This window comes from Girardinichthys multiradiatus, chromosome 1 (assembly GCF_021462225.1).
Source record: "Girardinichthys multiradiatus isolate DD_20200921_A chromosome 1, DD_fGirMul_XY1, whole genome shotgun sequence".
NCBI lineage: Eukaryota > Metazoa > Chordata > Actinopteri > Cyprinodontiformes > Goodeidae > Girardinichthys > Girardinichthys multiradiatus.
Genome location: NC_061794.1, coordinates 49,549,424 through 49,561,567, shown reverse-complemented (window position 1 = coordinate 49,561,567; position 12,144 = coordinate 49,549,424). Strand labels below are relative to the sequence as shown.

Genomic DNA, 12,144 nt, shown 5'->3' with positions numbered 1-12,144 from the left:
CTCAGCAGGGGCTCTTACCTGTCTGTCACTCAGCAGGTAGATGTACTGATGGTACGGACTGAACACCATATCCCTCAGGATTGGCTTGCCTTCCACCACCGTCACCGTCTCGTACAGCAAAGCATTCTGGGCTGGCGGCGGGATCCCGTCCACACGGATCTGAAACACAGACATTAACATTATTATCGCTCATTTATTTAAAGGTCCAGACGGTCAGAAAGTAATTTTATTTCCCCATTACAGTTAGTCTCCCCAACAACAGTCACATGAGGACCTTCTTCACCATCTTCCTCTGAAGATGAAAATCCCTCAAAGATTTAATAAAAGTCGCTCCCTGCAGCAGAGAGTCGGCCTCACGTCTGATTAGCATTAAAACACCGTTTTATGGACGTCAGCCTGAGTAATGGGATTAGATTTCACTGGAGAGGATGAATGCTGAGGAGGAGGGGGAGGAAGAGGAGTGATGCTGAATACAGCAGAGAGATGATGAAGAGAGGAACGCTGCAAAAATGTGGAGCAACTAAAATAAGACTCCCCCAAATCTCCCAACACCCCCTCCCCCCACCTGACCCAAAAAAACACCACCACTGAGGAAGGAAGGAAGGAAGAAAGAAAGAAAGAAACTAGGGATGAAGGACAAGTGTGTGTAGTCAATTAACTGTCTACTCGTTAAGCAGCCTGACTTAATTAGGGCTGACGAGTTACTCACACACACACACACCAGAACACACACATTTCCACAATCCTGTTTAACGGAGGCAGCAGCAGTAGAAAGGGAGGAGACGTTAAACTAGGACACTGCAGAAGACAGAAACCAGCTGAGCTGCAGAAACATGTTAGAAGGTGTCATTGTTCCAAAACCAACATGGAGGTCGGTCCATCTGTTGTTACTTCATAAGAACAGAAACACTGGAACTTCTTCATTAATGTAAGCAGAGGAGAGAAGATGGACAGGAAGTGTGTGTGAAATCTAAAGCTGAAGGAAATCTCAGTGATGCAGCAATACAGGAAGTGACCTGTGACCTTTGAGTTGTGATTCCCAACTGGGATTCTAACCATCAGCACCAACTTTGTTCCCAACACATTGAGCCCTTCAACTACACGACCTCTGACCTCACAGAGTTCAACTGTCGGATATTTGCTCGTCCTCAGTCTCTTCTTGTGTTAATACATGACCAGCCATGTGGGGACTGGACCTCTGGAGACGACACTATGGGCACAAAAACGTCCTCAGAACCAGGTTGCTGGAGGGCTGGAAAATGTTTGGTCTTCAAGTGTTGCAAGAAATTACTGGATGGAAACAGGTGTGTGTGCTGATAGACCGAGACCTGCTGGGATCATGTGACCAAAACAAACTCAACCCTCCTGATTAGCTTTAGCATCCTGCAGCAGCTGTTTGCACCTGAAGTCTCTAACCCTCCCTTTGGGTAGTTTCTGGAAGATGTTTGCGTTAAACAGGCTTTTTCATTTTCACTATTTTTTACATTGTGCTGGAAACATGATGCTGCGTACACACACACACACACACACAGATCTACAGGCCTGCAGCATGACATTCCTCTGTAACCTAACGCCTCAGTGTGTGTGTGTGTGTGTTGGTTAGAGTAAAGCTGCCAGCTCATTTCAGATAAACTGACTCCATAACTGATAATACCCAGTCTGTGGGTGTGTGTGTGTGTGTGTGTGTGTGTGTTGATGACACATATATTCAGTCACAGAGTCCTGCAGCTCTACCAAATGTGTGATGTTTATAGAAATTTAGCTTAAACCTTTGTTAAAAAATCTCATGATCAGAAATAACTCCAGCATTAATCTAGATTTTTTTAAAATAATTAATCGTTTTGTGTCATTATTACACTTTAAATCCTTTCTGTAGCTTTTAATGGCCTTTAACTGGGGTCGATCCATCAGTGAGAAGAGATTTGGGCCAGAGGCCTGTTAAAAATGGAAACATAATGGGAAACAGAAAGGGAATTTATCAAAAACAAAATACGAAAGAAAAACAACAGAGTCGTTGTATTGGATCTTGTCTGGTTGAAGTCCATCTCTTCTCCATCTACAGTTAACAGACTGATGAAAGACACTCGCTGGGATTTTCTGTCGTTTTTCATTGAATGTTTTAAGCCTCTTTTTTTCATTTTTTGTCACATTTTCTCAGGTGTTTTCTTTCAGTGAGGACCTTGAATTCTGGGCTTGCTAAAGGAAATCGTGTTCTGTCAGAACCATTAGTGTCTGTTAACAGACCCATTCAGCTCTCATTCAATCTGTCTGCCTCTCACTGTCATTCACAAACACATTAGCAAAGCCTGAAACTCAACACCTGCACTGCTTTCACTGCAGCACACACACACACACACACACACACACACACACACACACACACACACACACACACACACACACACACACACACACACACGTGCAGTGGGCCTAGAGTGGACCGCTATCAGGTTTCGTCCAGCTGCTGCTGCTCTTCTCCATGTTCACAATAATGTGAACAAATTAGAAAATGATGTTTTTCGTCCTTGGAGTGAGAACAGGAAGTTCTGAAGAACCACACGATGTTGTTTAAACCTGACCCGTTAAAGTGACATTTTTAACTCCTTGGTCTGAATCAGAACTTCTACTCGTGATTTGTTCATTTAACTTCACATTTTATTGATATGTGCAGAGCTTTGGTTCTGATTCCAGAAATCTGGTCCTGACGCATCCACTCCTTGTGGAAGTGTGAGCTCCGATCCATTCGTAAGAATCAAGATACCGAACCAGGTTTGACCGAGCAGAGGAGACGGTGTGGCAGAGGACCACCGAGTCCTTTCAGCTCATTCAGACAGACACTAAACGTTGTTCAGTCAGCCATTAGCCCCCGAGGGAGGAAGCCGAGGAGGAGGAAGGGCAGTGAAGGGTGAATGAGGCGGGGCTGGGGGGGTGTGGGGGCTGTTAAGCTTATTGGATCCGTCCCCTCCCCCACCACACTCTGCAGACAACAGTGAGACCACCAAGTGATGGTTTCAACCCTCAGGCTCTCAAACACACAACACTAAATTATTGTAGAGGCTCTAACCCGGCGTCACAGCTGGAGACAGGAGAACATCTCACCATCTCACCGCATGTTTTTCACCAAAATCTTAGCACATCTTCTGACCTCTGACCCTCACTGCTTCCTGTACACCTTGGCTGCTGCAGATGTTTCTGTCGGTGTCTGAAGCTGCTCGGCTGAAGTTTGGATATTTGTAACAGTAACACCTGAACTGTTCGCTTTGACTCACCAAATGACAATCAGCCAGTTTGTTCAGCACTGTTTAGGTCCAAAGAAATCTGCCTATCAAACCCGGTAGAACTGAGTAGACCTCCGTAGAACCGTGACCCAGCTCTGTGCAGCACAGAATTTCTTAGATGAAACCCAATCTTCTCAACTTCTGAATCCATCTAAAAACAACCAGCTGAAATATTAAAAGACCGATTAAGAAGCAAAGAAAGCCCAGGAGACAGAACCAGAGGAACCCGCTAAAGGAACACCAACAGCTTCAGTCATCTGCATATATTTCTATAGAAACAGATCCAAAAATTAGATGAATGTTTCTTAAAAGTTAAATCCAAAAACAAAATTAAAACGTTTAATGTTTAAGCATAAAGATATAGTCAAATAAAAGCTACATAAAAACTAATTACTAAGTAATTAAATACAGATAAATATTTAAAATATCCAAACTTCCAGAGATTCTGGGATCTCCAAGGAGTCTGTTCCAGAGGTTTGGAAAGATCTGACGGATCTAAAGGCTTCATGGATTGAAAACGTTGATTTAAACATCTTAATGAGTTTAAAAACTTGTAAAATGAACCCTAACTCCAGCAGCTGCAGGGATCTCCATGCAGCAGAAGAACGCCAGACCAAACAGCTTCATAAAACCTCAATCAGCAGTAATCTGAGGGTTGAAATGTTCACGTTTAGCTGCTTAAATAACAGATTTCATGGAGTTAATCGCTAAAACAAACATAACAAACTGGCTTCAGCTGAGCCCCACAACAGTTCTCCCTTTAAGCCCTCATTATCATCACCATGGAAACAATTACAGTTAATATAACAGATTATACACCCCCATTTACCCCCCATCTCCTCTCCTGGACTGAGTGGTTGAGCAAGAGGGTGAAGAGTCTTCAGTCTCTTCGGGGAGCTGCAGGATTTACTCGTTCTTCCATCGTCTCCTTGGCAACCGAATAATAATTAGTCCACCTCTGTTTTCTGCAGCGTGTCGCCTGCAGTGATGCAACTTTATGCATCCTTCCTTCAACAAGGAAACCAGAGTCAGAACTGGGAGAGATTTAAGATGCAGATCAGAGATCCAAACTCACAGGAATGTTAACAGTCAGTCTCCTGAAGCTTCTACTTGACTAGAACTTGGATCTACCTGGAATTAGAACCAGTAACTAATTCGCTTTCCCTTCAGAGTGACCCATTAAAGAGCTGCAGTGAATCTTCTAAAAACTGGTTGAAAAAAATAACTAATTATAAAGTTTCTATGGTATCAAAAACCTTTAGGTTCTTCCAATCGGAGTCTTCGTGTGGTTCTGGGACGAGTGGATTTCCCCAGTAGAACTGGACACCTGGAAGATCACCTAAAATGTTGGCAGTAGTGCTTCTCAGGCGGCCTTTTTGAAGTATTAACTTCTATGGCTTCTCCAGAGTCCGTTTAGCTGCAGTGACTGTTCCTAAACGATCACTAACTGGTCACAAAGTCCAAATTTACCGTGTTCTGTTAAATGTTTCGGTACCACTAAAATTGTGCCAGATTTTCCCTCCTCTTGGATGCTCTCCCTTATGCAGTTGGTGAGCCCAAAACACTCAGAATTCTCAGAACATCATCTCCGCCGCTCCGTTCCATCTTCCAATATTTCCATTTTCAAACAGTGCTCTCAAAACTCTTCTTTCCTTGTTGAACTTAACTTCCTATTCTTTGTCAGATTTCCACCAACCTTCCTCCTCCTCTTACTCCTGAAGGCAGGGGAATATTGTTATCATTTTACTCAGTGTCTCAGAACGCTGCCGAACATTAAACCTATAATCCAATCTACATATTTGGACGTGGGTCAGTCTCCAACTAAGCAGTAGTTTGTGTCTCTGGCAGAAATTAGAAGAATATATTTGTCATCTGTTGTTATGGCCACACATAAGAATCTATTTATAGATCAGTTGTTAAAATCTGTTTGTTTTTATTGGAGAGTTGGATATTCATTCCCCCTAATATTGAGTCTGTGTGATCTAACCATAACTTTATTGACAAATGACACATATATTTCTTATTTTAATAAAATGTTTGATGTAATGTTAAGATATATTATTATTGTTATTATAAAAAGAACATCTGTCCCTTAAAGTTACTTGCAATACTTAAATTGAAGGATTTTTTAAAAACATGTTAGGCTGCACGGTGGCGCAGTTGGTAGCACTGTTGCCTTGCAGCAAGAAGGTCCTGGGTTTGATTCCCAGCTGGGGGTCTTTCTGCATGGAGTTTGCATGTTCTCCCCGTGCATGCGTGGGTTCTCACCGGGTACTCCGGCTTCCTCCCACAGTCCAAAGACATGCCTGTTAGGTTAATTGGTCACTCTAAAATTGACCTTAGGTGTATGAATGAGTGTGTGCATGGTTGTTTGTGTGTTGCCCTGCGATGGACTGGCGACCTGTCCAGGGTGTACCCTGCCTCTCGCCCATAGACTGCTGGAGATAGGCACCAGCTCCCCCGCGACCCACTATGGAATAAGCAGTAGAAAATGACTGACTGACTGTATTAATGACAAAAATACACGATTCTGTAGGGTGTATAACCTAAAACTGCATGCCTGCCAATCATGAGACTTCTAAACAAATGTGCCACAACCATCATTTTGTTCATTTGGATGGAAATAACATGTATTGAATAAAAAAGCTTGAGGCTGAGGTGGATGATACATTTTTATGATAAATCTGACACTTTGCAAAGTCGAATCAGTCAGGTCACACACACTCACTGGCCAAAAAAAAGTTGCCACCTGGATTTAACTAAGCAAGTAGGTTCAAGTCTCTCATTGGACAATTACTGCATGGGTATATTATGTTTCAGCTGGCAACAAGTTATTTAACCCCAACTGGTGCAATGAGTTGCTTCTCATTTCTTAAACAACCATGTTGAAAGAAACATCCTGAGGTCGTGGAAAAGAGGTCAGTCTGTTTCAGAAGTCAAATCATTGACATGCATCAAGCAGAGAAAACATCTAAGGAGATTGCAGAAACTACCAAATTGGGTTAAGAACTGTCCAACGCATTATTAAAAACTGGAAGGATATTGGGGACCCGTCGTCTTCGAAGAAGAAATGTGGCCGGAAAAAATCCTGAATGATCGTGATGGACGATCACTTAAACGTTTGGTGAAATTAAATCAAAGAAAAACAACAGTAGAACTCCAGGCTGTTTAATAGTGAAAGTAAGAACATTTCCAAACGCACAATACGAAGGGAACTCAAGGGATTGGGACTGAACAGCTGTGTAGCCTGAAGAAAACCATTAATCAGTGAGGCTAACTGGAAAAAAGGCTTCAATTAGCTAGGGAGCATAAAGATTGGACTCTGGAACAATGGAAGAAGGTCATATGGTCTGATGAGTCCAGATTTATCCTGTTCCAGAGTGATGGGGGCATCAGGGTAAGAAGAGAGGCAGGGGAAGCGATGCACCCATCATGCCTAGTGCCTGCTGTACCAGCCTGTGGGGGCAGTGCTATGATCTGGGGTTGCTGCAGGTGGTCAGGTCAGGGTTCAGCAACAGTATGTGTTCAAAGAATGAGGTCAGCTGACTACCTGAATATACTGAATGACCAGGTTATTCCATCAATAGAGTTTTTCTTCCCTGATAGTACGGGCCTATTCCAAGATGACAATGCCAGGATTCAACAGGCTCCAATTGTGAAAGAGTGGTTCAGGGAGCATGAGACATCATTCTCACACATTGGCCTCCACAGAGTCCAGACCTTAACCCCATGGAGAATCTTTGGGATGTACTGGAGAAGGCTTTGTGCAGTGGTCAGACTGTATCATCATCAATGCAACATCTTGGTGAAAAATGAATGCAACACTGGGTGGAAATAGATCTTGAGACATTGCAGAAGCTTATAGAAACAATGCCACAGCGAATGCCTGTCGTAATCAAAGCTAAAGGAGGTCCAACCAAATATTAGAGTGTGTGACCTTTTTTTTTGGTGACGACTTATTTTTTGGCCTGGCGGTGTATTTTAATTTGTTTAATATTGGTTTCAATTTTCAAAATATGCAAATTATAAAGGAAAAGCCTTGCTTTGAGTTCGATCATCATGACGTTTCTCGGTTTTGCTTCAAACAGCAACTTTTGGGCTTCCGGTCAGACAGTATGATGGAGCAGAAGTGCTGCCCCAGTGATATTTTTCCAGACCATCCAGCCTGACTTCAGCCGGACCTCCTCATCAGAGATGCTCAGCGAAGAGGAAAAACCCTTCTGTCGATATGTGATTGTTCCTGTTAACTGTATAACACACCAGTAGTGCTCATTATTGTTTCTGTGAGCACTTATTTCAGTTCTTCCTAACCTCAATACATTCTTCCTTATTCTCAAAGGAGACCTGAACTGTTGGCTTGATCCAGTCTTAGACAGGTCCTCTACCAACCCTGGCAGAGCGAGTAGGTTGTCCCATGCAATTAAGGCCTTCCTGTGTAACTATGGTCTGTGATGTGTTGTGTTCTCTGCACAAGTTCAAAGAGAATACGCTTTCTTTTCTCACGTTTTCAGGGATGGACTACTTTTTTATTGATCAACTAATTCCTCCAGTTCATGCCTGTGACCACTACAGTATTGTTATCTCAGACCACGCCCCTGTCACTTTGGCCATACCTCTCCCTGAAGTCGCTCAAAAGAGGTTCACCAATGTGACCCCTGAGGTCTTACTTTTAACGGTATGAGATACCCTTAAGGCCTTCCTCAGGGCAAATTATAGCATACATCCCTGAAAGAGAGAGCACATCTGGCCCAGCTGGTTAAACAGATTTACAACAATATGTCCAAATCAAGAATCCTGATTCTGTACAAAAAAAGACTGGAACCTAAAACCAAGCTTGACTTACTGACCACTCCCTCATTAGAACAGCCGCTTATGAAAAGTAAGTCAGTGTTTTAAATATACAGAGAGAAAAAGGAGCTGAAGGGTGCAGTAGCTCAGCAAAGTATCCCCCAAATCCAATTAGCAAATGTCTGCACAACTCTGGACCACTTACACATAAATGAAGCATTTAGGGACTTTTCTATTCAACAATAAACTTTAGAATCTCAACAATATTTCACTTGGCCGCTCTAATATTTCTAAACTTACGTCAGACCTGAGAGTGAAGATGCAGGTCCTGATTTCACAGACATGTCTGGGTTCTGACGGCTCCCCACAGAATCTTTTTAAAAAATGCTCTCTATTGCGGTCTGAATTTGGTTCTATCAGAACCGTTTAACCAAGGCTGCCTTCCTAAATCTTTCACAGAGGCCTGCATCACTCTGGCAGCAGAAAAGGGAAAGATCCAATGCAATGTTCACCCTCTATGAAAAGCGGCTTATCTCATCCATACACAGCAGATTGCTAAATCTGAAGAGGTCTGAAGGTGTTTCTAAGTCAGAGGACTCCTGGGCTTTGTTATGACAAAATCTCTTTCTTGCTCAGATATTTGTTTTTAGCTGCATGACTGTGTTGAACTTATGGGTTATATTATGATCTCTGTGCGCACAGCATGTTTGAGATGTAAATATGATGAAGTATTTCATCCAAATGTATTGGTCCGGTTCATGTCTAAATAGATTCTGGAGGGAGGTTTTCCACATCATGTCATGTGTGTTAGTTACACATTTGACCCCTGACCTACTGATTGCTCTACTTGTGGAGTTGTGGAGGAAATGGTGAAACTAATCAGGAACAAACAAGCAGTTCTGTCATTCGCCTCTCTTCTCAGGTGGAGGGAAGCCTCTCATCCCAGCAGCCCAGAGCGGCTGGATGACATCACATCCTGTTTAAAGCTGGAAAAAATCTGATTTTCAGTCCAGTATTTCAGAGGGCTGGGAGCCTTTCCTAAAACTGTTCCAGAACCTGGGCCCATGCTTTCCTGCCAGTGACAGGGGACTGATGGTTATTCTGCTGTTGTAGCCCAGCGGGGGCTGATGTCGTCATGTCTTAATATCCTTACCAAACCTTTCATGCCCTTTTTGCTGAATAGTTCGCATTTATGTATAATGAAAAGTTCCAATAAAACGATTTTGAATAAAAAAACAGCAACTCTTGTAACTTTCTTGGATTGTTGCAGCAACACTGATGGAAAATGCATCTGACTGGTTGCATGTGTGAGACAGTTGATGAAGACGAGTCTGTTTTCACTCTCTTTATTGGCTATAATGTCGTCCTTCCTGCTTAAGTCCAACAACTCAGACAGTAATTCATTAATCCACTTATTTACAACCAGTAGAGTTGGAAACGGCCGCTAATGTAACCAGCTGACATGTTTAATTCAGATCTATTTATGGATGCATCCTGCCTGTTCTCAGGACCTTTTCTCAATCCGTCCAGATAGACCAAGGATTTGTGAAGCAAACAGATTCCAACCGGGAAGGAGAAAAACTTTTATTTTCCTGGTAAAAAGCTCAACATTGGTCCAAACAGGGTGAAGAGATTAGCTTCAGTCTTCGCTCATTATTTTTAATGAAGATGAGTATTTTGATTGCATATCAAATATAGAGCTTGTTAACAGGGATCAGTCATATCCTAGATCAGGATTCTTGAGACACAAAGCTGATTAACTCCTGCAGTAAGTGAATCTCGCAGCGTTTAGGGTGACAAGACTCCAGGAAAACAGAGAAAAGAGCCGAAACATTGCAGGAACGCTGACTACAGGGTGGTTAACGAAGACATCCACATCTCCTCTGAGCTTCCCTCCGTCTCCAGTTCTGGGATCAGCTGACAAACCAAACACTGGCTACAAACAGGACGTGATCACTTCCTCCTTGTCTGTATTTTCTGATAATGTGACCCACTCTCAGGTGCTCAGTGGATTAAAGCTCAGCTCTTCCACCTCCAACATCTCCAGATTTTTCTACCCCATTAAACGTTACCCTCACCTGTTTTATCTCTCATCATTATCCTCTGATATTTCCACATTCACCCTCTTCTTTCTCCACTCTCATTTTTCGCTTTTCTCGTCCTCTACGTTCCTCCCTTATCTCCATCTTTCTTCTCTGCAGCAGAGCGTCTGATGCAGAAGGAAATTTAGGTTTCTGTTGAATCTCTGCAATCAAGTCTGATGAGTTGCTGCTGGAAGGTTGTTTTATTTACAGCTCCTGATCTCTGTGCTGGTTTACCTGACGGATGAAGACGAGGTGTTGCTGAGCACCCATCTGTTTTAGAGCTGCCAGGGTCGTCCAGTAGCAACAAGTTCCGGTTTACCCGACCAGCTGCTGATCCAACAACGTTTTACAAGTAAAGGCTGATACCAAAGTAGATCATCCAGTAGTCCACAGAACTGCATGCAGCTTAATCAGAATCAGAATCAGCTTTATTGCCAAGTTCGTACATACAAACAAGGAATTTGACTCCGGTACACTTTGCTCTTTGGTTTTGTTTTTGCATTACAGAATATACATAATATACAAATGTACAATATTCACATATATAATAAAAAGGTGCATTTGCAACATCTGTTGCTGTTGTTTTGTACTCTATTGAATGTTCATCAGAGAAACATCCTGGAGGAAGAAACTGTCTCTGTGGCGGCTGGTTTTAGTGAACAGTGCTCTGTAGCGCCACCTGAAGGTAAAACTCTGAACAGTTTATGTGCAGGGTGTGTGGGGTCTGCAGAGATTTGAGCAGCTCTTTTCCTGACCCTTGACCTGTATAAGTCCTGAATGTAGGGAAGGTCAGCCCTGATTATTCTCTCAGCAGTCCTGATTATTCGTTGCAGTCTGGACCTGTCCTGTTTTGTGGATGATCCAAACCACACTGAGATGGATGAAGACAGGAATGATGGCAGTGTAGAAGATGACCAACAGCTCCTGGGGAAGGTTGAACTTATTGAGTTGCCTCAGGAAGTACAGTCTCTGCTGGACCTTCTTTCGAACAGTGTCTATGTGTGAAGACCATCTCAGGTCCTCAGAGATAGTGGTTCCTAGGAACCTGAAGTCTTGAGTGGGTTGAGTTCAAGGTAGTTCTGACTACACCAGTGTACCAGCCAATCCACCTGCTGTCTGTATGCAGACTCATCACCGTCCTGGATCAGTCCAATGACAGTGGTGTCGTCTGCAAACTTCAGGAGTTTCACGGACGAGTCCGATGAGGTGCAGTCATTTGTGTACAGAGAGAAGAGGAGTGGGGATAGAACACACCCCTGGGGGGCACCAGTACTTATTGATCTGGATCAGGAGAAGATGCTCCCCAGTCTCACCTGCTGCTGTCGGTCCGTCAGGAAGCTGTTGATCCACTGACAGGTGGAGGCTGGGACGTTGAGCTGGGTGAGCTTCTGGTGGAGGATGTCTGGTATGATGGTGTTGAAGGCCGAGCTGAAGTCTACAAACAGGATCCTGGCGTACGTCCCTGGGTGGTCGAGGTGTTGCAGGATGAAGTGTAGACCTAAGTTAACAGCATCATCCTCTGACCTGTTTGCTCGGTAAGAAAACTGCAGGGGGTCCAGCAGGGGCCTGTGATGTCTTTCAGGTGCTTCAACACCAGCCGCTCAAAGGATTTCATGACCACAGACGTCAGGGCTACAGGCCTGTAGTCATTTAATCCTAGGATGGTGGGTTTCTTGGGAACCGGGATGATGGTGGATCGTTTGAGGCAGGAGGGGACCTCACATTTCTCCAGTGACTTGTTGAAGATCCTTGTGAAGATCGGAGCGAGTTGATGTGTGCAGGCTTTCAGGCATGATGGGGAGACATTATCAGGTCCTCCAGCTTTCTTTGTTTTCATGCGCTGAAAGAACCTGTTTACATCTTCCTCGGAGATCTTTAGTGCAGGCAGAGGATCTGAAGGTAGGGGGTTGGTTGCTTTATGGGAAGAATTTGTTCCTGAATGGGATGTAGAGGGGATGATTTGAGGTGTGAATGGCTTCTTGTCATGTCTGCAG

The 12,144-nt window shown here is 43.5% G+C and overlaps 1 protein-coding gene across 2 annotated transcripts in view; it reads right to left on the bottom strand.

Moving 5' to 3' along the window:
- Positions 1-12,144, bottom strand: part of plxna3 (plexin A3) — a 182,819-nt gene that overhangs the window by 96,092 nt on the left and 74,583 nt on the right. For both annotated transcript variants that reach the window (XM_047360453.1, XM_047360380.1), the window contains exon 7: positions 19-159. In XM_047360453.1, the coding sequence (XP_047216409.1) occupies positions 19-159 (141 nt within the window). The remainder of the gene's footprint in view (positions 1-18; positions 160-12,144) is intronic.